At 43.1% G+C, this 27,620-nt stretch overlaps 2 protein-coding genes across 2 annotated transcripts in view; one reads left to right on the top strand and one right to left on the bottom strand.

Annotated features, from left to right (window-relative positions):
- Positions 1–29: 29 nt before the first annotated feature.
- Positions 30–2,336, top strand: LOC115194629 (mediator of RNA polymerase II transcription subunit 11). The gene is made up of 3 exons (XM_029754479.1): positions 30–302; positions 963–1,093; positions 1,989–2,336. The coding sequence occupies exons 1-3, from the start codon at positions 233–235 to the stop codon at positions 2,130–2,132; spliced, it is 345 nt and encodes a 114-aa protein (XP_029610339.1). The 5' UTR covers positions 30–232; the 3' UTR covers positions 2,133–2,336.
- An 81-nt stretch (positions 2,337–2,417) lies between these two features.
- Positions 2,418–27,620, bottom strand: part of LOC115194627 (arrestin red cell) — a gene marked incomplete in the record, with an annotated part of 48,764 nt that continues 23,561 nt past the window's right edge. Inside the window, 9 exon segments of the mRNA XM_029754477.1 lie at positions 2,418–8,379; positions 8,499–8,553; positions 8,653–8,729; positions 8,981–9,064; positions 13,071–13,208; positions 15,113–15,185; positions 21,870–21,954; positions 26,926–27,061; positions 27,382–27,449. Of these exon segments, the coding sequence (XP_029610337.1) occupies positions 8,280–8,379; positions 8,499–8,553; positions 8,653–8,729; positions 8,981–9,064; positions 13,071–13,208; positions 15,113–15,185; positions 21,870–21,954; positions 26,926–27,061; positions 27,382–27,449 (816 nt within the window).

Below are 27,620 nucleotides of genomic sequence, written 5' to 3' on the forward strand. Positions count from 1 at the left end.
ACGACGGAAGTATTTACGCACCGAATGTGTTGACGTTATTTCCACGCGCCCTTTCTCAGAAGGGATTTTATTGATGTTCGCTTTCTGCAATGTGTGGTTTTGACATGAATGAGTTTGGCAGCATTTTGGATGAATGCATTGAGTTAACAACCTGTTAGCTACGATATTGTGCCGTAGTCGCTTCTGGGAAGATTCGTTTCTCTGATTGTATTACTCCCAGTGAGTGAAAGTGATGGCGAATGACCGACTGAGAGCTTTGGAGGAGGTTGAGAATCAAATTGCAACGATTCTGCAGTGCGCCGGTTAGTAGCTGACGTTACTTACTGTATAACGTCATCTCTGCCTGCCGCAACAACCGTTCAACTACTCTGTAATGAGAAACATGTACCTAGCTAGCTATATATTCCCACTGGGCACAGACGGTAGATCAACGTCTGGTTTTGATTTACAGTACACCTGGTTGAGGGAAATCAACAAAACATTTCACAATGTAATAGGATTTACGTTAACAGTTTGAAAAAATTTACGTTAACAGTTTGAAAAGACTTTGCAAATCTAATCGGGTTTCCTCGTTGATTCAACGTCATCACATGGATTTGTTTATGACTTGGAAACGACGTTTATTTAACCGGTTTTTGCCCAGTGGGTTAGCTCTGATCCATAGTGCGGCTTGCTGGACCAGAGCTTACTATACCTGTGTCATGTTACATATAACTAGTTAGCGGTAGGTAGACACACATTTATTATATTAGAAATAGAGCTCTCGAAAGAATGGGCATTCATTGTCGCTCTATTATCTCTATCTGTAGACTAGACTACTCTTTGATAATGTTGATTTCTGTGCTCATATTCTGACTCCTGCAGGTAACATCGCCTGGAGTTGTTAAAGACAAGCACAATGTCAGTATCTGTACGTAAATACATATATGCCTAATACTGTTTACTGTGTTCATCTTCTCTAGGTAACATCGTGTTGGAGCTGTCTAAAGACAAGCACAATGCCAGTTTCCTGGACAGACAGCTTAGTCAGTTTACTGGCTCGGTCAGCAGAGTGGAGACTGAACTCAGCTCACAGATCAAATATCTCACACAGGTAGGACAAAGAAGAGACAGACAGACACACAGACTGACACAAGCATGCATGGCCTTGCACACAGACACACACACATGGTGTGCCACACCGGGAACTGAAACATAGAAATGTAACTTGCCAGTGTAGATATGACTCTCATTATGTGACTACACTACAGCCTATTGGTTTTTCTAAGTACAGTAATAGCATAGGTTTCTTTCTACATCGAAGTTATGCATATTTCACATTCACCTGGTAGTGTAGCATTCTGCTAGTCAGAACGGCCCACGTTCACCTGGTAGTGTAGCATTCTGCTAGTCAGAACGGCCCACGTTCACCTGGTAGTGTAGCATTCTGCTAGTCTGAACGGCCCACGTTCACCTGGTAGTGTAGCATTCTGCTAGTCAGAACGGCCCACGTTCACCTGGTAGTGTAGCATTCTGCTAGTCAGAACGGCCCACGTTCACCTGGTAGTGTAGCATTCTGCTAGTCAGAACGGCCCACGTTCACCTGGTAGTGAAGCATTCTGCTAGTCAGAACGGCCCACGTTCACCTGGTAGCGTAGCATTCTGCTAGTCAGAACGGCCCACGTTCACCTGGTAGCGTAGCATTCTGCTAGTCAGAACGGCCCACGTTCACCTGGTAGCGTAGCATTCTGCTAGTCAGAACGGCCCACGTTCACCTGGTAGCGTAGCATTCTGCTAGTCAGAACGGCCCACGTTCACCTGGTAGCGTAGCATTCTGCTAGTCAGAATGGCCCACGTTCACCTGGTAGCGTAGCATTCTGCTAGTCAGAACGGCCCACATTCACCTGGTAGCGTAGCATTCTGCTAGTCAGAACGGCCCACATTCACCTAACTGAACACTTAAATTTCTCCCTTTCACACACTGCCTTCTTTCTCTCTCTCCCCTGCAGGTTGCCACAGGCCAGCCCCACGAAGGCTCCACATACTCAGCTAGGAAGGACTGTCAGATGGCCCTGAACAGAGCAGAGTACGCCAGGGTCAAACTGGGAGAGCTGGGACGCACCTGCGAAGTCATGCTGGATCCACAACCCTGAGAGAAAACAGTCACACCAGAACGATGGTCGGCAGAGCGCCGGAGGTGGACGTTTCCATGGCTTGTTGTCACCGTCGTGTCTTGGCACCACCTGCCGCGGAGAGATGGGGACTGAAATACTTTTCTTTTGTTTTTGATTTTTATTTGATATTAGTCATAAAATGTATTCGGCTATGTTTTGTAATAAAGTTAGTGTTTCATTACATTTCCCTATTTGTTTGATACATTCCTTCATATTTTATACACACAGACAGTACACACTAACAAATAAACACACTGAGACCTGTTTTGTATGTTAACTGTTTTTAAAAATTGACATTTTCTAAAATGCAGTACAAAATAAAGAAGCGACATATATTCTCCAATGCTTTTAAACCTTAAAAAAAAAAATGTCATTGTGATTTTGTTCAATTTTATTGACTAAAATAACATATTGCTTATACAGTATCTTGGTTTCCTTAATAACAATATACTTTGTCTTACTTTATCTGTGAATTTATTAAATTATCAGGTAGCGTTTAAGTACAGTTCTCTATGAATCTCAATTTTAGCAGTAGTAATAGTTCTAGTAGCTTAAAATTGTCCTTAAAATAAAATAGAAGTCGTGACTCAATAGTCTACAAATCAACATGATTCCGTGCATTTCCATGGATACCTCAACTAAGGTGGAAGGGAACAAAAATAGAAGATCTTTGTTTTTAAAGGGGAAGTTCAGTATTTTACTGAGTGTTTTCGATGTTTCCTCAACCTAAAAGTAGTCTATGGAGAAAGTAATCCATGGTTAAGTTGTGAAATACTGAACTTCCACTTTAAGTTTTTTTGTTTTTCTCTACACTTGACTGGCTTACAGACTGACGAGGACAATCACCATTCAGATTTACAAACAAAGGAAAATCTGGTAACATAACTACCTGAAGTGGTCTCTTCCAAAGTCTTATAATGCCTTATAAACATTCACCTTATGATGCAGTCATAAAACATGATATAACTGAATATTAAAGCAGGCACAAGAGGCCCCCTTAGCTGTGACATCATCAATATATGACAGCCTTTCATGCCTTATTTCTTTTACACAATTTCATCATCCTTTATGGCTGTTTATAAGGGTGCTATGAAGGTTCATAGGGCATACTGTGTCATAAGAGGCCACTTTAAATACAAAATAGCTCATTGTAACATTTACATGGTCCCTAAGAGAGCTTCTGGAGGTTCTGAATGTTCTATATCACTAAATTGTTCATAATGTTTTAAGACACTGCATTTTTAGAATGCCATGCGTCGATCCATTCATAACATGAACAGAGTATGACGTTTATCACCTTCTTAGGAACCTTTATAACCTAATTGTGAAGCTTCATGACTAGTGTGTTGTGATTGACATCATCACACCCATAGAAATATAATTACAAGAAGGGAAATAAACATGACTTGAATGGAGATGTCAATTCTAGAAATTCTATTTCTATGATTACACCCTGTTTACAACCTCAGCCTATGATGTCATCCTCTGGGTGTTAGTAACAGTATGGTGCATTCAAAGGGGTAAAAACTAATGTGCAACATTGTTTGTTAACGTGACCATCAATATAAATCTCATTAACCATGGACAATTGTTGATGGGTTTACACAAGTTGAATGAGCCCACACATTTCATGTTAAGAAAAAACATTATTGTCATTGAACCAAAATGGCGACGGCTGCAATCAATTCAACACTTCTCATAAGAAGAGGTGATCAGTGTTGTTACATTGCATTTGCTGGCTTAGTCATTTGTTCCTCTTGGCTTGCCATAGTTGAAGCTTGTCCCTCTTTGAAACGGTACATTAGGTGGATAGTTTTCCCCTTTTATGTTATATACATATATAACCTGTTCAAACACCGTGATTTTCAATCTGATAAATGAGCCAAGTGTCAATCGATCAATCAATCCTCCCTATCGATCTTCATTCTGCACCTAAACACCTTTACAGACATACAGTATACCCATAATTGACTGCAAAGTACTCTGTAATAGCCTATGAAGTGTCTACAATCTAGATTATACAGTAGTAGCCCATCTTTCCATATCCTGGTCCCGAGGGGCCCCTGGTTATTCTGATTTCCTATACATTTCAAAACAGAACTTATTTATCAAACTTAAAGTGGACTTATGAAACTACATTCAATTGATGAAGTATGTTTAAATTACGTTTATAGATAATTGTAAGTTAACTAAGGGGTCCTTGAGAACCTGGATTTGAGATTCTGTGACTGATTATCCTATAAACTTGGATTCGATGACTGATTATCCTATAAACTGGGATTCTGTGACTGATTATCCTATAAACTTGGATTCGATGACTGATTATCCTATAAACTGGGATTCTGTGACTGATTATCCTATAAACTGGGATTCTGTGACTGATTATCCTATAAACTGGGATTCTGTGACTGATTATCCTATAAACTGGGATTCTGTGGCTGATTATCCTATAAACCATGGGATCTTGTGACTGATTATCCTATAAACCATGGGATGATTCTGTGACTGATTATCCTATAAACTGGGATTCTGTGACTGATTATCCTATAAACTGGGATTCTGTGGCTGATTATCCTATAAACCATGGGATCTTGTGACTGATTATCCTATAAACCATGGGATGATTCTGTGACTGATTATCCTATAAACTGGGATTCTGTGACTGATTATCCTATAAACTTGGATTCGATGACTGATTATCCTATAAACCGTGGGATTCTGTGACTGATTATCCTATAAACTGTGGGATTCTGTGACTGATTATCCTATAAACTGTGGGATTCTGTGACTGATTATCCTATAAACTGGGGGATTCTGTGACCTATTATCCTATAAACCGTGGGATTCTGTGACCTATTATCCTATAAACTGGGGGATTCTGTGACTGATTATCCTATAAACCGTGGGATTCTGTGACTGATTATCCTATAAACTGTGGGATTCTGTGACTGATTATCCTATAAACTGTGGGATTCTGTGACTGATTATCCTATAAACTGTGGGATTCTGTGACTGATTATCCTATAAACCGTGGGATTCTGTGACTGATTATCCTATAAACCGTGGGATTCTGTGACTGATTATCCTATAAACTGGGGGATAATGTGACTGATTATCCTATAAACTGGGGGATTCTGTGACTGATTATCCTATAAACCGTGGGATTCTGTGACTGATTATCCTATAAACTGGGGGATTCTGTGACTGATTATCCTATAAACTGGGGGATTCTGTGACTGATTATCCTATAAACCGTGGGATTCTGTGGCTGATTATCCTATAAACTGGGATTCTGTGACTGATTATCCTATAAACCGTGGGATTCTGTGACTGATTATCCTATAAACTGTGGGATTCTGTGACTGATTATCCTATAAACCGTGGGATTCTGTGACTGATTATCCTATAAACTGGGATTCTGTGACTGATTATCCTATAAACTGTGGGATTCTGTGACTGATTATTCTATAAACTGGGGGATTCTGTGACTGATTATCCTATAAACTGGGGGATTCTGTGACTGATTATCCTATAAACCGTGGGATTCTGTGGCTGATTATCCTATAAACTGGGATTCTGTGACTGATTATCCTATAAACCGTGGGATTCTGTGACTGATTATCCTATAAACTGTGGGATTCTGTGACTGATTATCCTATAAACCGTGGGATTCTGTGACTGATTATCCTATAAACTGTGCTCGGTCATTGGACTGCAGTGTTCTATAGTGAACACCTATTGGCTGTTGAGTTGAACGGAACAGTACGAATATTTACAGCAGTTGGTTCATATCACCTGACTTTTTAATAATAAAAAATAAAACAATGTCTTAAGAATAAAATACAAATAATGGCAACATTTAAGTACGTATATATCTCTGGCGATTATTACAACAAAAATAAAATGTTTTTTCTCCATTAATTTCCCTCCCACCCCCCCTTTCCCCTGCTCCCTACATTGGTGATTCTGATGATTGAGCCTAAAGTTGGATGCTGGTAGGTTTAAGAGGTTGGTCAATGTTAAACTTACCACAATTGAGGTAGAAGTCACTCCCTAACCACAGATCTAGGATCAGATTACCCTACAACAGTATTTCCCAAACTCGGTCCCGGAGCCCCTCTGGGAGCACCTTCTGGGTTTTGCCCCAGCACTACACAGCTGATTCAAATACTCAACTAATCATCAAGCTTTGATCATTTGAATCAAATGATGTGTCGTGTTCGGGCAAAAAACAAAACATGTACCCCTTTGGGTCCAGAGGACCAAGTTTGAGAACCGCTGCCCTACACCAAAATAATGTTACCTTGTATCAGTGGAGGGGGAAACTTCCACCTTCAACCTCCTTTAAATACTCTACTGATAGACCTGCAGAAGACTACAGCTTTTCACACACCAGGGGGCACCCTTTGTGAGCTGTCAAAATGAATAAGGTTATATTGAGGCGGGACCTGATCCTAGATCAGGACTCCTACTCCTCTAGAAAACCACAGCTTTATAATTGGCCCAGTAAAGTACAGTAGGCTATCGTCATAGACATGAGCCCTGATCTTATTGACAGTTGGGTTCGATCAAACTGCCACCTGACCTACCAAGAAAACGACTTTGGGCAAATCATGAACGTTAAAGAATAGCTATTTATCGTGTTCATGGCATCCGCTGAATGTAGGGTGTGTGTGTGTGGGTGTGTAGGCTTTGCTGCCTGAAGTCTCCTATGTAGTCCTTAATTAACAGAATACACTGTCTGTACATACGATCGCCTGCATCCTCACGCTGAACGCATCACACTCACACCCTCAGTGTAAGCACTTACAGTTATTGTCGCAGGGTGTAAAGTGCACTACACAAAAACGCTCACTGTAGCTGACTGTAAGCACACTGCACACACAGTACACTTACACACTCACTCCCTCACTGTGACGATATGTAATCGTTTCACACCTGCCATAAAGGGGTAAAGTATTGAGTTACATATTGGGTATAATGGGTAAAGGTGTAATAATAATAGTAGCATAATAACAATGTAATTACAGTGTAATAACTGGTTATAACTATGTCATAACAATGTAATTACAGTGTAATAACTGGTTATAACTATGTCATAACAATGTAATTACAGTGTAATAACTGGTTATAACTATGTCATAACAATGTAATTACAGTGTAATAACTGGTTATAACTATGTCATAACAATGTAATTACAGTGTAATAACTGGTTATAACTATGTCATAACAATGTAATTACAGTGTAATAACTGGTTACAACTATGTCATAACAATGTAATTACAGTGTAATAACTGGTTATAACTATGTCATAACAATGTAATTACAGTGTAATAACTGGTTATAACTATGTCATAACAATGTAATTACAGTGTAATAACTGGTAATAACTATGTCATAACAATGTAATTAACTAAACTATTAAACTCATGTTCCCTCTAAGTAGTTGTGCAGCAACGCAGTCCTGTACATTACAGTTACATATAGGATTGCCTAAATTCCCCAAACTTTCCTCAAAATTCCCAGGTTTTCCCAGAAATCTTGGTTGGAAGATTCCCAGAATCAGGAGAGAATAAGTAGGAAATCCAGATTCTTCTGACCAGAATTTCTTGAAAATCTGGGAATTTGGGGAATTTTGCAACCTTAGGTACATGGTATTCCATCATGTAAATAATGACAAATGTATATCTGTCTGTCTACCCAGTTCTTATAAAGCTGGGACCTATAGAGCGTATAGAACATATAACATCAACCCTGAATCAAAGAATGGATCCAAAACATGTAGAAGGATTCCCTAAAACAGAGACTGTCGACTCGACACTCCTATAAATCTCTCCATCTCTCTCTCACTCTCTCTGTTTCATCTCTCATTCTCTCTGTTTCTCAAACAAACGCATGACAAAACGAAGGAGTAGAAATGGAAAATGCCATCAAAGATGTACAAGAAAGAAGAGAGAAGAAGAAGGAGAAGTAGAAAGGGGGGGAAATGAAAAATATAATATATATGAGTGCTCCTGCTCCCCCTTTCTGAAGTTGAGCCTACTGGCCTGGAGACAACATGAGACCAGGGACTCGCCTAGCACCTCTCCCCAGGTTCAGGTGCATGGTCCTGGGGGAGGGAGAGCTAGCACAAGTGGTCATCCTCATCCTTATCGTCCTTCGTTCCTTTCAGCCGCAGACGGGCAAAGTCCTCGAACACAAAGTCATCATCCTGAGAGAAATTACTGACAGAGAGAGGGAGGAGGGATGAAGAGAGGGAGAAGGAGGAAGAGAGATTCAAATTGTGTTCAACAAACAAGGTTACATTAAAATTTGAGATACACAAACGCTTTCTCTCTCTTACTTTGTCTCAAACTCTATCAGGTTACTGCCAACTGGGGCATCTGTTTCTGGGACGACTGTGAGTGAAAGTAATGACATTTCAAAACAGGTAAATATTCCCGCAAAACACTTTTCTAATACATCTTTTTCTCTATTAAACACACATTGGTCTGTACCTGACTGAGGTCTGGACATGGGTAGGTCAGAGGGTTTGGGGTGCATCAGAACAAAAGGCAGCTCCACCGACACATCCCTGGACAGAGCACACACAGTTATGTTGGACCTGCGCCAGAACACACATTAGGCAGAGATGAACTGATACTCAGAGAACATTCCAGTGTAATCCAGGTGGAAACATTCACTTACAACCACTACATAAATCTATGTTAGACAGTGTAGGAGCCAAGATGCAGCCTACCCTCCGTGGGACAACACTAGTTTGAGCGTGTGTGTGTGTGTGTGTGTGTGTGTGTGTGTGTGTGTGTGTGCGTGTGTGTAACGCACCCTCCGCGAGACACCACTAGCTTGACCTTGACTCTGTAGGACACCAGGATCCCCAGAACCTCCTTATTGGACACATCTTTCACTCTGGAACACATCAAACAGAAGTTCCTTATTGGACACATCAAACAGAAGCTCCTTATTGGACACATCAAACAGAAGCTCCTTATTGGACACATCAAACAGAAGCTCCTTATTGGACAAATCAAACAGAAGCTCCTTATTGGACACATCAAACAGAACCAAACACAAACTAACACAACATATAGAGACCAGAGGACAACTGCAGGCATGTATATGATGTTTTGACTAAATGGTATCGAGCTACGGACGGAAGTGAATTGTTCTTAGCAGGTTAGGAGAATTAGGTTAATAAGGTCAGAAAAAGGGTTAAATAAAATTCTCTGTTAACCTTCGGTCCATAGCTGTACTCCATCTAGTCACAACCTTGATATTAGGCAGTTGTTTGTTTGTTTATCTGAATTCTGATGACTAATTTGGTTTCTCAAGAAGTCGCAAATTACCTGTGTGTGTTTCTATATGTGTTTGTGTTTCTATACATGTGTGTGCTTGTGTTTCTATACATATGTGTGTGTGTTTCTATTCGTGTGTGTGTGTGATTCTATACATGTGAGTGTGTGTGTGTTTCTATACATGTGTGTGTGTGTTTCTATACGTGTGTGTTTGTGTGTGTGTTTCTATACGTGTGTGTGTGTGTTTCTATTCGTGTGTGTGTGTTTGTGTGTTTCTACACGTGTGTGTGTGTGTGTGTGTGTGTGTGTGTGTGTGTGTGTGTGTGTGTGTGTGTGTGTGTGTGTGTGTGTGTGTGTGTGTATCTCAGATTTGAATGTAACCTTGCTTGTTGTTGTTTGTACATACAGTGCATTTAGAAAGTATTCAGACCCCTTGACTTTTTCCACATTTTGTTACATTACAGCCTTATTCTAAAATGAATTCAATAAATAAAAAAATCCTCAGCAATCTACACACAATACCCCATAATGTTTTTTAGACATTTTTGCAAATGTATTAAAAATTTAAAACGGAAATACATATTTATATAAGTATTCAGACCCTTTGCTATGAGATTAGAAATTGAGCTCAGGTGCATCCTGTTTCCATTGATCATCCTTGAGATGTTTCTACAACTTGATTGGAGTCCACCTGTGGTAAATTCAATTGATTGGACATGATTTGGAAAGGCACACACCTGTCTATATAAGGTCCCACAGTTAACAGTGCATGTCAGAGCAAAAACCAAACCATGATGTAAAAGGAATTGTCCGTAGAGCTCCGTGACAGGATTATATCGAGGCACAGATCTGGGGAAGGGTACCAAAAAAATGTCTGCAGCATTGAAGGTCCCCAAGAACACAGTGGCCTCCATCATTCTTAACTGGAAGAAGTTTGAAACCACCAAGATTCTTCCTAGAGTTGGCTGCCTGGCCAAACTGAGCAATCGGGGGAGAAGGGCCTTGGTCAGGGTGGTGACCTTCCAGAAGGACATCCATCTCTGCAGCAATCCACCAATCAGTTTTTTTGTTGTTGGTAGAGTTGCCAGATGCAAGCCAGTCCTCGGTAAAAGGCACATGACAACCAGCTTGGAGTTTGCCAAAAGGCACCTAAAGGACTCTCAGACCATGAGAAACAAGATTCTCTGGTCTGTTGAAACCAAGATTGAATTCTTTGACTTGAATGCCAAGTGTCACGTCTGGAGGAAACCTGGCACCATCCCTACGGTGAGGCATGGTGGTGGCAGCATCATACTGTGGGGATGTTTTTCAGCGACATAGAGACTAGTCAGGCTTGAGGGAAATATGAACAGACAAAGTAGAGAGAATTTTGATGAAAACCTGCTCCAGAGCGCTCAGGACCTCAGACTGGGGTGAAAGTTCACCTTCCAACAGGACAATGACCCTAAGCACACAGCCAAGATAAAGCAGGAGTGGCTTCGAGACATGTCTCTGAATGAGTGGCCTAGCCAGAGCCCTAACTTGAACCTGATCGAAGATCTCTGAAGAGACCTGAAAATAGCTGTGCAGCGACGCTCCCCATCCAACCTGACAGAGCTTGAGAGGATCTGCAGAGAAGAATGGGAGAAACTCCCCAAATACAGGTGTGCCAAGCTTGTAGCGTCATAACCAAGAAGGCTTGAGGCTGTAATTGCTGCCAAAGGTGCTTCAACAAAGTACTAAGTAAAGGGTCTGAATACTTATGTAAATGTGATATTTCAGTTTTTTATTTGTAATAAATTTGCAAACATTTCAAAATCTATTTTTGCTTTGTCATTATGGGGTATTGTGTGTAGATTGATGAGGAAAAAAAACAATTAATACATTTTAGAATAAGGCTGTAACGTGGTGGAAAGTCAAGGGGTCTGAATACTTTCTGAATGTGCGCTCTCTCCTCTCTTCCTCTCTCTTCAATTCAATGGGCTTTATTGGCATGGGAAACATGTTTACACTGCCAAAGCAAGTGAAATAAAAAATGTACAGCAAACATTACACACAAGTTCCAAAGGAATAGTTCCAAAGGAATATACATTTCAAATGTAATTGTCTATATACAGTTTCGTAACAATGTTTTTCACTGGTCACAAATCTTGCTGCTGTGATGGCACACTGTGGTATTTCACCCAGTAGATAAGGGAGTTTATCAAAATCGGGTTTGTTTTCTAATTCTTTGTGGGTCTGTGTAATCTGAGGGAAATATGTGTCTCTAATATGCTCATACATTTGGCAGGAGTTTAGGAAGTGCAGCTCAGTTTCCACCTCATTTTGTGGGCAGTGTGCACATAGCCTGTCTTCTCTTGAGAGCCAGGTCTGCCTACGGCGGCCTTTCTCAATAGCAAGGCTATGCTCACTGAGTCTGTACATAGTCAAAGCTTTCCTTAAGTTTGGGTCAGTCACAGTGGTCAGGTATTCTGCCACTGTGTACTCTCTGTTCAGGGCCAAATAGCATACTAGTTTGCTCTGTTTTTTTTTTGTTAATTCTTTCCAACGTGTCAAGTAATTATATTTTTGTTTTCTCATGATTGGGTTGGATCATATTGTGATGCTGTCCTGGGGCTCTGTGGGGTGTGTTTGTGTTTGTGAACAGAGACCCAGGACCAGCTTGCTTAGGGGACTCTTCTCCAGGTTCATTTCTCTGTAGGTGGTGGCTTTGTTATGGAAGGTTTGGGAATCGCTTCCTTTTAGGTGGTTGTAGAATTTAACGGCTCTTTTCTGGATTTTGATAGTTAGCGGGTATTGGCCTAATTCTGCTCTGCATGCATTATTTGGTGTTTTACGTTGTACACGAAGGATATTTTTGCAGAATTCTGCACGCAGAATCTCAAATTTGTGTTTGTCCCATTTTGTGAATTCTTGGTTGGTGAGCGGACCACAGACCTCACAACCATAAAGGGCAATGGGTTCTATAACTGATTCAAGTATTTTTAGCCAGATCCTAATTGGGATGTTGAATTTTATGTTCCTTTTAATGGCATGCAGTAGAAGGCCCTTCTTGCCTTGTCTCTCAGATCGTTCACAGCTTTGTGGAAGTTACCTGTGGCGCTGATGTTTAGGCCGAGGTATGTATAGTTTTTGTGTGCTCTAGGGCAACATCGTCTAGATGGAATTTGTATTTGTGGTCCTGGCGACTGGACCTTTTTTGGAACACCATTATTTTAGTCTTACTGAGATTTACTGTCAGGGTCCAGGTCAGACAGAATCTGTGCAGAAGATAAAGGTGCTGCTGTAGGGCCTCCTTGGTTGGGGACAGAAGCATCAGCAAACCGTAGACATTTGAATTTAGATTATAGTAGGGTCAGGCCGGGTGCTACAGTCTCTCTGTCTCTCTCCCTCTCTGTCTCTCTCATCTGTCTTTGTCTGTCTCTCTCATCTGTCTCTCTCGTCTGTCTCTCTCGTCTGTCTCTCTGTCTCTCTCTCTGTAATCTATGTGTTTCTCTCTGTCTCTCTCGTCTCTCTCTCATCTCTCATCTCTGTCTCTCTCGTCTCTCTCTCATCTCTCTCTCGTCTCTCTCTCATCTCTGTCTCTCTAGTCTCTCTCTCTCTCTGTAATGTGTTTCTCTAGTCTCTCTCTCGTCTCTTACATAGTGCTGGAGGCCAGGTTGGTGTCTTCGTGCTTCAGCTTGCCGTCCAGAGCCAGGCCTCTCTTTTCCCGGTTGTTGGTGAGCGTGGGAGTCAGGGTGTACACCTTACAGAACGTACTGCTGGGGGACACCTGGTCACTGTGGAGGAGGTGAGAGAGAGATTATTTCTTTCATATGTGATGGGTTCCTACTCCCTCTTGTATAGGCATCCACAACGCTCAGGAAGCAGTAAGGAAAGAAGAGAGGAAAAGAAAGGATCTGTGAGATGCTGGAACAGGGAGGGAGAGGGGCATGGAAGGGGACTGGACTGGGAGAGAATCCTCTTCATTTCAGAGAAAGGATATTGGGTTTTGGGGCCAGTGGCTTCTTGTGGAGGACTGGATAACAGGGGACAAGGAGGAGAATTATCAGAGTGTGAGGTCGGGCATCTCAATTTAGGCCATGAGGGAAAGATTTGGTGGACCGAAAATCAAGCCAGGTACTGGGGTTGTGGGGAGGTCTGGGTCTGGGAGCCAGGTACTGGGGTTGTGGGGAGGTCTGGGTCTGGGAGCTCTGGGGGTTACGTCTTGGGCGGCCATTTTGGGTCAAGGCCTAGCCAGTCGCTCCTCCTCTACTCACCGGTTGGAGGCACGGCCCACAGACTTTTTGTAGGTGTCACATCTGTGCAGAACTACATCAGTCACCTGTAAAACTACAGTACAGGGGGAGAAAACACTGACTCTAAGATGTCATAACAAGGGGACAAGGGGCTGTGATGTTACTGGACGGGATAAGATGAGGTTACCTGGGGCCGTTGAGACGGGGTTAGACGGGGGGTGGGGAGGAGAGGGGTATTCTGGCATGGCAGTGCCAGCAGAAAGGGGGGTTGGGTGATGTCATAGAGGGTCATACAATATGAGGTAGAAGATATGCAGAAATAATACAACAATACTATTAAAAACACTACTGAAAGTGAGTGTCTGTTTGGCCACACAATCTGTCTGCATTATTCTCTCTCTCTCTCTCTCTCTCTCTCACAGACGAGACAAAGAAGAGGAGAAGGAGGACAAGAAGGGGACAGGGATAGAGAGAGAGGTTTGGAGAGAAGGTTACAGGGATGGAGAGGGAGGTTTGGAGAGAAGGTTACAGGGATGGAGAGAGAGGTTTGGAGAGAAAGGTTTGGAGAGAAGGGGACAGGGATGGAGAGAGGGGTTTGGAGAGAAGGGGACAGGGATGGAGAGAGGTTTGGAGAGAAGGAGACAGGGATGGAGAGAGAGAGATTTTTGGAAAGACTGTTACAGGGATGGAGAGAGAGGTTTGGAGAGAAGGGGACAGGGATGGAGAGAGAGGTTTGGAGAGAAGGTTACAGGGATGGAGAGAGAGAGATTTTTGGAAAGACTGTTACAGGGATGGAGAGAGAGGTTTGGAGAGAAGGGGACAGGGATGGAGAGAGAGAGATTTTTGGAAAGACTGTTACAGGGATGGAGAGAGAGGTTTGGAGAGAGAGGTTTGGAGAGAAGGAGACAGGGATGAAGAGAGAGATTTGGCGAGAAGGAGACAGGGATGGAGAGAGAGGTTTGGAGAGAAGGAGACAGGGATGGAGAGAGAGGTTTGGAGAGAAGGAGACAGGGATGGAGAGAGAGGTTTGGAGAGAAGGAGACAGGGATGGAGAGAGAGGTTTGGAGAGAAGGAGACAGGGATGGAGAGAGAGGTTTGGAGAGAAGGAGACAGGGATGGAGAGAGAGGTTTGGAGAGAGAGGTTTGGAGAGACTTACAGGGATGGAGAGAGAGGTTTGGAGAGAAGGGGACAGGGATGGAGAGAGAGGTTTGGAGAGAGAGGTTTGGAGAGACTGTTACAGGGATGGAGAGAGAGGTTTAGAGAGAAGGGGACAGGGATGGAGAGAGAGGCTTGGAGAGAGAGGTTTGGAGAGACTTACAGGGATGGAGAGAGAGGTTTGGAGAGAAGGGGATAGGGATGGAGAGAGAGGTTTGGAGAGAAGGGGACAGCGATGGAGAGAGACGTTTGGAGAGAAGGAGACAGGGATGGAGAGAAGGGGACTCACTCTGCCTCTTCCTGTGCAACAGGACACTTGTACTGAGCCGTACTGAACAGACAAATGTCAGCATACTGGCGAACTGCAGCAGGGGAGAGAGAGAGGGTTAACACAGCAGGAAAACACACACACACACACACTGTAGGAGACACGCTGTAGGAGAGAGAGGGACAGGAAGCAAACACATACAAACCTGTGTATAACGTACTACTGTAATATCAACCTTCTGTCTCTAGTCTGGTCTGTGCAGAATCGCGTTATTGGAAACAAAGGCTGTTCTGAGAGCAGGCCTGGCTATATGTTGGAGTCGCGTCTGGGACAGAGCTGTGGGGATATGACTTTTTTTGTCAGCCGGTAACTGTCATGCAAATCACTGCCGGTCTCACAGGGCTTTATAGCCTACAAGCCATTGATGCGGACCTTTTGAACATCTGCATTTAAGAAGAAAATGTAGCCTATTTCAGAATAACAGAGTAGCATACTCTGAGTTGTCCTTATGTTAGGTCCTGATCTGGCTATGCCATATGGCTGTGGGCGACACTAGTTCATTTAGCAGACAAGATTTGCTTAGAATTCCCAAGGCATTATTTTATAGTATGAAGAATATAATTGAACAAAGCTGAATAAAATAGAAAGGGTCTTTTTCCTAAACGATTCAGAGGGAGTGAGAACATGCGGCTATTCTGTGTTGAGCAGTTAACAAATTGATCATTTGAAACAGGTCCTCCTGTATGCTTCATTTAGAGTAAGAACCGCCACTGTTTGTGATACAGACGTTAGGCTATACATTTCGATTTTTAATACATTGTAAGGCTGCATGATGTGACTCTAATGAGGGTTTGAAAAAAGTTTCATGAAAGGCATGTATGTGCTCTGTTTTTTGTGCAGGCTGCACACACTTCATCAGTCTCTAATTCACAATTTGAAAAGCACTTGATAATATTCTCACCCATCAGACTATTCTCAATTTAATCTGGTCTTTACATACAGCCTACTAATACATGTGTGGAATTCTTTTTTATTTAGAATAGCCCACACAAAAAAAAACATTCATAGCCTGCACTCGAATAGCAAACGGAGGAAGCACTTCACCCGTTAACGTTTTTAATAAGCCGGGTAGGCTACACCGGTTGTAAAGCAGATTAATGTGGTTCATTTGAAGAATTGAGCACTTGGCTTATAAGAACATGTTTCACTAGGCTCTGTAGGCTATATGCTCTCCAACCCTGTTCCAGGGGTCTTGTTTCACTAGCCTCTGTAGGCTATATGCTCTCCAACCCTGTTCCAGGGGTCTTGTTTCACTAGACTCTGTAGGCTATGTGCTCTCATAATTCCTGACATTTAATCCTAGTAAAAATTCCCTGTCTTAGGTCAGTTAGGATCAACACTTTATTTTAAGAATGTGAAATGTCAGAATAATAGTACAGAGAATTATTTATTTAAGCTTTTATTTCTTTCATCACATTCCCAGTGGGTCAGAAGTTTACATACACTCGATTAGTATTTGGTAGCATTGCCTTTAAATTGTTTAACTTGGGTCAAACATTTTGGGTAGCTTTCCACTAGCTTCCCACAAGAAGTTGGGTGAATTTTGGCCCACTCCTCCTCACAGAGCTGGTGTAACTGAGTCAGGTTTGTAGGCCTCCTTGCTCGCACAAGCTTTTTCAGTGCTGCCCACAAATTTTCTATAGGATTGAGGTCAGGGCTCCAATACCTTGACTTTGTGGTCCTTAAGCCATTTTGGCACAACTTTGGAAGTATGCTTGCGGTCATTGTCCATTTGGAAGACCCATTTGTGACCAAGCATTAACTTCCTGACTGATGTCTTGAGATGTCAATTTGTAAGTCGCTCTGGATAAGAGCATCTGCTAAATGACTTAAATGTAATGTAAATGTAAATGTTGCTTCGATATATCCACATAATTTTCCTGCCTCATGATGTCATCTATTTTGTGAAGTGCACCAGTCCCTCCTGCAGCAAAGCACCCCCACAACATGATGCTGCCACCCCCGTGCTTCACGTTTGGGATGGTGGTCTTCGGCTTGCAAGCCTCCCCCTTTTTCCTCCAAACACAACGATGGTCATTATGGCCAAACGGTTCTATTTTTGTTTCATCAGACCAGAGGACATTTCTCCAAAAAGCTCGATCTTTGTCCCCATGTGCAGTTGCAAACCATAATCTGGCTATTTTACGGCGGTTTTGGAGCAGTGGCTTCTTCCTTGCTGAGCGGCCTTTCAGGTTATGTTGATATAGAACTCGTTTTACTGTGGATATAGATACTTTCGTACCTGTTTCCTCCAGCATCTTCACAAGGTCCTTTGCTGTTGTTCTGGGATTGATTTGCACTCTTCGCACCAAAGTACGTTCATCTCTAGGAGACAGAACGCGTCTCCTTCCTGAGCAGTATGACGGCTGCGTGGTCCCATGGTGTTTATACTTGCGTACTATTGTTTGTACAGATGAACGTGGTACCTTCAGGCGTTTGGAAATTGCTCCCAAGGATGAACCAGACTTGTGGAGGTCTACCATTTGTTTTCTGAGGTCTTGGCTGATTTCTTTTGATTTTCCCAGGATGTCAAGCAAAGAGGCACTGAGTTTGAAGGTAGGCTTTAAAATACATCCACAGGTACACCTTCAATTGACTCAAATGACCGACTTGACAAAACTATAGTTTGTTAACAAGAAATTTGTGGAGTGGTTGAAAAATGAGTTTTAATGACTCCAACTTAAGTTTATGTAAACTTCCGACTTCAACTGTAGGCCTATGAGCTAGGCTACAAGATACATGCCACCAGGGTTTTAAAAAGTCCACAAGTCTCAGTCTTATCTAAGGGCCTCTCTATGGTACCTAGACGTACAGATAAACCATTCGATACGAAAGTAGATCTGTTTAAATTCTTTCGCAAGATTAAACTTAAGCATGTGTTTTCGCAAAACACTGTTTCGGGCCTAGAAACACATCAAAGAACTGGTACCCATTTTATGCCCAAAAGCAAATTCTGTCCCATGGTTAACAACTCCTCGATTAATACCTATTGTAGGTTAGTCGAACAAGAAGCAATGAAAGATTCCTCTGTGGTTATTAAACCTGCAGACAAGGGGGGTGCTGTGGTTGTTTTAGACTATGAAAAACATAAAGAAGAGATTCAGAGACAACTCAGTAATGAACGTTTCTATAGAAAACGGAGTGTTGATCCCACACAGGTGTTCCAAAGGGAAATATGCTCTAATTTGGAGCCCTATTAAACCACCTCATCTCAAAACCTGAATACCAATATCTTTGCTGCAAATGTGCCATACTTCCATGCCTGTATATTTTACCGAAATTACACAAACCTAAAACACAACAAGGCAATTATCCAGGCAGACCAGTGGTTGCAGGAATAGGCTCAATGCTAGAGCCATTGTCGAACTTTGTAGACGCTTTTATTAAAACTCATGTGCAAGCATTGCCATCTTATGTGAAAGATTCTATAGACTTCATTAACAAGATCTCACCAATAACTGGTTTGAAAGAAGACTGTATTCTGATCACATTAGATGTGGAGAGTCTATATACCAGCATTCCCCATGTGGGGGGGCTGGCAGCACTAGCTCACTATTTGGGAGACAGAGATACTGATGAATATCCACCAACAAACTTTATTCTAGAGCTGAATATGTTTTGAAGTATAACTATTTCAGGTTTGATGATGAATACTACCTCCAAACGAATGGAACATCGATGGGCTCCACATTCGCTCTGAGCTACGCTAACCTTTATGTGGGTCTATTTGAAGAACGTTTTGTCAATAATAAAAACGAAAACCCATTTTTGAATAAAATCCTGAAGTGGTATCGATATATTGACGACATTACCTCGATGTGTGGATTGAGAAATCAAATGGAACCCTGTTTACTACTCTGTATAGAAAAGAAACGGCCAGAAATACTCTATTACAGGGGGACAGCTTCCATCCTGAGCCATTAAAAAGAGGACTTCCTAGAAGCCAGTTTTTCAGACTGCGTCGTATATGCCACTCCACAGAGGATTATCTAGAAAAAGCAGCGGAGATGAGCAATAGGTTTCTAAGAAGAGGCTATTCTCCACAATGTGTGGATGAAGCTCTTCATTTGGCATTGGGAAAAATACGAGATGAATTGTTACAAAAAAGACCCGCTAAAGCAAAATAACACTCCGTAATGTTCACAACCACATATACTTTGAATTCGCGAAAAGTGGGAGATGTGGTCAAGAAACACTGGCATGTTTTATCATCTGATCCAGTTTTGCCGGCTGAATTTAAGAATCCACCACTCATTGTGTATAGGAGAGGTCACAATTTACGCGATAAATTGGCTCATGCCAACTGCCAGCCACAAAAGAAAATCAGCCAGGCTCTTTTACGCCCTCTACCAAATGGTAGCTATAAATGCAGAGGATGCGCACAGTGCAACAATATGATGAAGTGTGAATATTTCTGCCACCCACATACAGGAAAACGGTTCCAAATAAATGACATTATTACGTTCACCACCACCCATGTTATTTACATTATTAAATGTCCATGTGGGCTCTGCTATGTCGGTAAGACCTCCCGCTCTCTCAAACAGAGAATTAGTGAACATAAAAGTTCAATCAGGAGAAACGACAGGGATATCCAGTCGCAGTACATTTTAATGATCTAAAACATGACATTTCTACCTTCAGATTTTGTGGTATAGAGAAAGTTAAGATATCAGACAGGGGAGGTGATATTAATAATACTCTGAGTAAAATAATGTTTTTGGATTTTCACCCTCCAGACATTATTTCCTAAAGGACTTAATGATGAAATGCCTATGTATGTTATGTTGTGAATTTGAACATGAATTATGCCCCTATTTAAGATTACTCTGATGTTTTTCGTACGATGTACCCAATGATTAATGAACACTTGCTATGTCCTCATTGTGGTTTTACAGACGTGTTTAATATGTCTTATATACACACTTTATTCGAATAATAATGAAATGCATATTGTTATGTTTGGTAGCACTTATTTGTTTTTCCTTTCTTCCAACCCTGTCCATGCGTGGAACGGATGTGCGTGGGGCTAGGTCTACATAAGGCTGCTAATGAAAAAAATGCACAAAAGCTCTGAGGAAGGCCGTGAGGCCGATACGTGTGCGGTTTCCTTTTTCCTTCATCTTGTTCAACGGTTGCCATGCACCTGCAAAACGTTTGCTCAGATGTGCGAGTGCCTTTTGAATTTTGTATTTTGAAAAAGTCCACCAAAAAATGAATGCACAAAGCAATGTGTTCAATATTAGGAAAGTTGATAAATATATATATAGTTAGCCTATAGAAAGCTGAAAACTCTGTTGTCTCACGCAATTGCATAGTTTCTAGAAATGTTGCGCAACACGGGCTTGTAGGAACACTTATATATGAGGAGCTGTCTCTCACTGAGCAACAGGTGATCCTATTCCACTCACTCTCAATGCCAAGTCTCTCATGAAGCGTTTGATTTGATTTTCCATTGCGTTGATGCCAGAGTGATTAGGGGCGTCAAGCACATTCCATGGAGGGCCTAGTGTGTTATTACCAGGCCATTAGTAATTAGCTGTTATTACCAGGCCATTAGTAATTAGCTGTTATTACCAGGCCATTAGTAATTAGCTGTTATTACCAGGCCATTAGTAATTAGCTGTTATTACCAGGCCATTAGTAATTAGCTGTTATTACCAGGCCATTAGTAGTTAGCTGTTATTACCAGGCCATTAGTAATTAGCTGTTATTACCAGGCCATTAGTAATTAGCTGTTATTACCAGGCCATTAGTAGTTAGCTGTTATTACCAGGCCATTAGTAATTAGCTGTTATTACCAGGCCATTAGTAGTTAGCTGTTATTACCAGGCCATTAGTAGTTAGCTGTTATTACCAGGCCATTAGTAATTAGCTGTTATTACCAGGCCATTAGTAGTTAGCTGTTATTACCAGGCCATTAGTAATTAGCTGTTATTACCAGGCCATTAGTAATTAGCTGTTATTACCAGGCCATTAGTAATTAGCTGATATTACCAGGCCATTAGTAGGATACCATACCCCTGGTCTGAGGATACCATAACCCCTGGTCTGAGGATACCATAACCCCTGGTCTGAGGATACCATACCCCCTGGTCTGAGGATACCATAACCCCTGGTCTGAGGATACCATACCCCCTGGTCTGAGGATACCATACCCCCTGGTCTGAGGATACCATAACCCCTGGTCTGAGGATACCATAACCCCTGGTCTGAGGATACCATAACCCCTGGTCTGAGGATACCATAACCCCTGGTCTGAGGATACCATAACCCCTGGTCTGAGGATACCATAACCCCTGGTCTGAGGATACCATAACCCCTGGTCTGAGGATACCATAACCCCTGGTCTGAGGATACCATAACCCCTGGTCTGAGGATACCATAACCCCTGGTCTGAGGATACCATAACCCCTGGTCTGAGGATACCATACCCCCTGGTCTGAGGATACCATACCCCCTGGTCTGAGGATACCATAACCCCTGGTCTGAGGATACCATAACCCCTGGTCTGAGGATACCATACCCCCTGGTCTGAGGATACCATACCCCCTGGTCTGAGGATACCATACCCCCTGGTCTGAGGATACCATAACCCCTGGTCTGAGGATACCATAACCCCTGGTCTGAGGATACCATACCCCCTGGTCTGAGGATACCATACCCCCTGGTCTGAGGATACCATAACCCCTGGTCTGAGGACATGCGTGTGTCTTACCTGAGATTTTCAACCTCTTGACTGTTTTGGTGGAGTTGTTGGTCGCATGGACATTCACACTGATAGGTTCTCCATGGTAGTAGAGCTGAGAGAGAGGGAGAGAAATAGAGGGGGAGAAAGAGAGGGGGAGAAAGAGAGGGGGAGAAAGAGAGGATGAAAGAGAGAGAACAAGAATGAGAGATAAAGGGGAGGGGTTGGGGGTCAATATACAGTGAGCTCCAAAAATACTGTGACAGTGACAAAGTTTGTTGCGTTGTCTCTGTACTGCAGCACTTTGGATTTGAAATGATATAATGGCTATTCGGTTAAAGCGCTGAGTGTCAGCTTTGGTGGTTAGAGTGTAGGGGCGGCAGGTAGACTAGTGGTTAGAGTGTAGTGGTGGCAGGTAGACTTGTGGTTAGAGTGTAGGGGCGGCAGGTAGACTAGTGGTTAGAGTGTAGTGGTGGCAGGTAGACTTGTGGTTAGAGTGTAGGGGCGGCAGGTAGACTAGTGGTTAGAGTGTAGGGGCGGCAGGTAGACTAGTGGTTAGAGTGTAGGGGCGACAGGTAGACTAGTGGTTAGAGTGTAGGGGCGGCAGGTAGACTAGTGGTTAGAGTGTAGGGGCGGCAGGTAGCCTAGTGGTTAGAGTGTAGGGGTGACAGGTAGACTAGTGGTTAGAGTGTAGGGGTGACAGGTACCCTAGTGGTTAGAGTGTAGGGGCAGGCAGGTAGACTAGTGGTTAGAGTGTAGGGGCGGCAGGTAGACTTGTGGTTAGAGTGTAGTGGTGGCAGGTAGACATGTGGTTAGAGTGTAGGGGCGGCAGGTAGACTTGTGGTTAGAGTGTAGGGGCGGCAGGTAGCCTAGTGGTTAGAGTGTAGGGGTGACAGATAGACTAGTGGTTAGAGTGTAGGGGTGACAGGTAGACTAGTGGTTAGAGTGTAGGGGCGGCAGGTAGCCTAGTGGTTAGAGTGTAGGGGTGACAGGTAGACTAGTGGTTAGAGTGTAGGGGCGGCAGGTAGACTTGTGGTTAGAGTGTAGGGGTGACAGGTAGACTTGTGGTTAGAGTGTAGGGGCGGCAGGTAGCCTAGTGGTTAGAGTGTAGGGGCGGCAGGTAGACTTGTGGTTAGAGTGTAGGGGTGACAGGTAGACTTGTGGTTAGAGTGTAGGGGCGGCAGGTAGCCTAGTGGTTAGAGTGTAGGGGCGGCAGGTAGCCTAGTGGTTAGAGTGTAGGGGCGACAGGTAGACTTGTGGTTAGAGTGTAGGGGCGGCAGGTAGCCTAGTGGTTAGAGTGTAGGGGCGGCAGGTAGCCTAGTGGTTAGAGTGTAGGGGCGACAGGTAGACTTGTGGTTAGAGTTTAGGGGCGACAGGTAGCCTAGTGGTTAGAGTGTAGGGGCGGCAGGTAGACTAGTGGTTAGAGTGTAGGGGCGGCAGGTAGACTAGTGGTTAGAGTGTAGGGGTGACAGGTAGACTAGTGGTTAGAGTGTAGGGGTGACAGGTAGCCTAGTGGTTAGAGTATAGGGGTGACAGGTAGACTAGTGGTTAGAGTGTAGGGGCGGCAGGTAGACTAGCGGTTAGAGTGTAGAGGTGGCAGGTAGACTAGTGGTTACAGTGTAGAGGTGGCAGGTAGTCTAGTGGTTAAAGTGTAGGGGTGACAGGTAGCCTAGTGGTTAGAGTGTAGGGGCGGCAGGTAGACTAGTGGTTAGAGTGTAGGGGTGGCAGGTAGACTAGTGGTTAAAGTGTAGGGGTGACAGGTAGACTAGTGGTTAGAGTGTAGAGGTGACAGGTAGACTAGTGGTTAGAGTGTAGGGGGGACAGGTAGACTAGTGGTTAAAGTGTAGGGGTGACAGGTAGACTAGTGGTTAGAGTGTAGGGGCGGCAGGTAGCCTAGTGGTTAGAGTGTAGGGGTGACAGGTAGACTAGTGGTTAGAGTGTAGGGGCGACAGGTAGCCTAGTGGTTAGAGTGTAGGGGTGAGAGGTAGCCTAGTGGTTAGAGTGTAGGGGTGACAGGTAGCCTAGTGGTTAGAGTGTAGTGGTGGCAGGTAGCCTAGTGGTTAGAGTGTAGGGGCGGCAGGTACCCTAGTGGTTAGAGTGTAGGGGCGGCAGGTACCCTAGTGGTTAGAGTGTAGGGGCGACAGGTAGCCTAGTGGTTAGAGTGTAGGGGCGGCAGGTAGCCTAGTGGTTAGAGTGTAGGGGCGGCAGGTACCCTAGTGGTTAGAGTGTGGGGGTGACAGGTAGGCTTGTGGTTAGAGCGTTGGGCCAGTAGCCGAAAGGTTGATGGATCGAATCACAGAGCTGACAAGGTAAAAATCTGTCTCTCTGCCCCTGAGCAGGGCAGTTAACCCACTGTTCCACAGGCGCCGAAGACGTGGATGTTGATTAAGGCAGCAACCCCAGAGGGGTTGGGTTAAATGTGGAAGACACATTTCAGTTGAATACATTCAGTTGGACAATTGACTAGGTTTCCTCCTTTAATGTGAGGGTATTTTCATCCATATCGGGTGAACCGTTTATAAATTACACCACTTTTTGTACATAGTCCCCCATTTTAGGGGACCAAAAGTATTGGTACAAATTCACTTATGTGTATTAGTCAAAAGTGTAGTATTTAGTCCCTTATTCCTAGCATGCAATGATACCTCAAGCTTGTGACCAGTGGCGTGTATTCATGGATGCCAAGGGAAGCCAGGCTTTCGTCACTCTGTGTTTCACCATTTTTCTTCAATTGGCAAGAGGCTGAATGTATCTCACTGCGCCTCTCTCTCTGTAGGCCATCTTTCTCATGCTGTCTGGTTCAAAAGAGAATGACATTGTTGCCGCCCATAGCATTGAATGCAAAGGAAGCCAGCGAGCATCTAGCCAATCAGAGTTGAGCTAAACTGTGAATGGTCCTCTCGCGTCCTCCCAAGGGAAGCCATTTTGCATTTGGCTTCACTCCCAATCACAGAGAAATATGTCATCAACAGAAACAACTGGAATTGTTGCATCTCGTTGTGTTGTTCTCCAGTAGCTAGCTAGCTAAAATTGTCCCTTTCCTAAATGAGCCATGGATGGAGATATGGATTTGGACTTGTGGTTTTACTTAATTCTCCGTACTGGCCAATGATTATAACGGCGATTCTGATCCAACCATTAATTCATTCATTGTGGCCCTGGTCTGAGAGGATGGAAGTTCAATATGTAGCTAGATGTAGAAGGCTAATGTTAACTAGCTGGCCTGGTGCATCGTTACCCATGAAAGAAAGTTAGGCTAGCGAGCTAGGATTTTAGCCAGATAGCATAGGACAACAAAAACGTAAATCGTGTACTGTATGACAGTCATACACCGTTTAGGCAACATGAAAGAGAAGGGTGACATTGTTGTTTCTCTACAAGTAAGGTGAATTAACATGTTTTTTCTACTTGCTCGAACGCACACACACACACACACCCTCACACACCCTCACACACACACACACACACACACACACACACACACACACACACACACACACACACACACACACACACACACACACACACACACACACACACACACACACACACACACACACACACACACATCAGAACAATGGACAGCCACATATTTAGCTTAAGTTGCTTGGACTAAATAGTTTTTGGTATCTTAAAGTTGTCACTGTATTAGACTAAGCAGAGGTGATTTGATGATGTTTAAATGTTAAAGTTGAAATGGTGCTGGAATAAGTGGAGGCAGCTCCAGTTTTCCTTGCGACTTGTGGAAACTCACTCTGGTTCTAAGTCAATAGTTGTTTAGTAGTCCGGAAATATTGGAAACATTACCTTGCTTGACCATGGAACTGTTTGTTACATGCAATATGTTTTGTGGTCTTCACCAGACAGATGTTGCTCTCCGGTTTTGTGACGAAACAAAGTAGTGGTTGAATTTATTCTGCCACTGTGTCTTCTTATTGTTGTCCCATCCTCCCAGTGACAAGATGAACTAACAGGTTATTAAGCAAAAAATGCAATTGTCACAACACATATTTTGTAATATGTATTTTTCCCCCTGGCTTGGTTTCCCCAGTGATTTTATCCAAACACTCTACTGCTTGTGATTCTAACTTGTTGGATGCATTTGCTGTTTGTTTTGGTTGTGTTTCAGATTATTTTGTGCCCAACAGAAATGAATGGTAAATAATGTATTGTGTCAATTTGGAGTCACTTGTATTGTAAATAAGAATAGAATACATTTATAAACACTTTTACATTAATGTGGATGCTACCATGATTACAGGTTGTCCTGAATGAACCGTGAATAACGATGAGTGAGAAAGTTACAGACGCACAAATGTTATACCCCCATGCCATGCTAATTACCCTCTCTCACCATTACAATAACAGGGGAGGGTAACATTCACATTGTATCATTTCAAATCCTAAATGCTGGAGTACAAAACCAAAAGAACAAAATGTCTCTCTCCCAATAATTTTGGAGCACACTGTAGATAGATAGAGAGAGAGATAGAGAGATAGATAGAGAAATAGATAGATTGCGCAGCATTCTAAGGCACTGCATCTCAGTGCTAGAGGCATCACTACAGACAACCTGGTTCGAATCCAGGCTGTATCACAACTGGCCGTGATTGGGAGTCCCATAGGGCGGCACACAATTGACCCAGCATCGTCCGGGGTAGGCCGTCATTGTAAATAAGAATTTGTTCTCAACTGACTTGCCTAGTTAAATATATATCTATTTTTATAGATAGAGAGAGATAGAATATGATGGCAGGTAGCCTAGCAACAAAACATCATTTTCCCCCCCTTTTTTTCATCTGCTATAACCAATCAATCAAATATTATTTGTGGAACGCTTTTAACAAATTCATGTGTGTGTACCTCTATTTTTTCCAGTGAGGTCTTTAGGTGTAATGAGTGTTGCCATGTGTGTGTGTGTGTGTGTGTGTGTGTGTGTGTGTGTGTGTGTGTGTGTGTGTGTGTGTGTGTGTGTGTGTGTGTGTGTGTGTGTGAGTGTGTGTGTGTGTGTGTGTGTGTGTGTGTGTGTGTGTGTGTGTGTGTGTGTGTGTGTGTGTGTGTGTGTGTGTGTGTGTGTGTATCCTACCTCTTTATCCAGCGAGGCCTCTAGATGTAGGGATCTATCTGACAGTAGGAAGGATCGTGTTGTCTCCACCATGGGCTGAGGACCAGGCTTCTCTGGGGCATACTGCACCTTACGGATCACCAGACGCACTGAGTTCCTGTAATAACACAGGAGAAACAATACATGACAAACCATACAACCGTAAAACAAACTAGGATTATCAACAGCTCACATATCATAGTTGGGGTCAATTCCATTTCAATTCCTGTCAATTCGGAAACTAAACAAATTGTCCTAATTGAAAAACATTGAAGAGAATTGGAATTGGAATTTCAGTGTACTTCCTGAATTGACTGGAATCTAAATGGAATTGCCCCCAACCCTGGTACATACATACACCATCATTTAACAAACCCTCCACACTGAATCACTGAGTCACTGAATGAAAGCACATAGCATGCTTAGACTACAGTCTACCTTTTATGTATCTTCTCCTCTACAGTCTTGGCGCAGAAGGCTCTGACCTCAAAGTCTACTCCACAGGCCTGAACAGAGAGAGAGAGAGAGTAAAGCAGAGACAGAGAGAGAGAGGGAGAGACAGAGAGAGAGGGAGGGGGAGAGAGAGAAAGAGAGAGAGAGGGGAGAGAGAGAGACAGACAGACAGAGAGAGAGGGAGAGAGAGGAGGAGAGAGAGAGAGAGAGAGAGAGAGAGAGAG

Source organism: Salmo trutta, chromosome 5, assembly GCF_901001165.1.
Source record: "Salmo trutta chromosome 5, fSalTru1.1, whole genome shotgun sequence".
Classification (NCBI taxonomy): Eukaryota; Metazoa; Chordata; class Actinopteri; order Salmoniformes; family Salmonidae; genus Salmo; species Salmo trutta.

Bases quoted from the DNA above. Each gene is read 5' to 3' on its own strand.
- LOC115194629 (XM_029754479.1), top strand. From the start codon at position 233: ATGGCGAATGACCGACTGAGAGCTTTGGAGGAGGTTGAGAATCAAATT. The intron at 303-962 runs GTTAGTAGCTGA...CATCTTCTCTAG, and splicing joins AACGATTCTGCAGTGCGCCG to GTAACATCGTGTTGGAGCTG. The intron at 1,094-1,988 runs GTAGGACAAAGA...TCTCCCCTGCAG, and splicing joins AGATCAAATATCTCACACAG to GTTGCCACAGGCCAGCCCCA.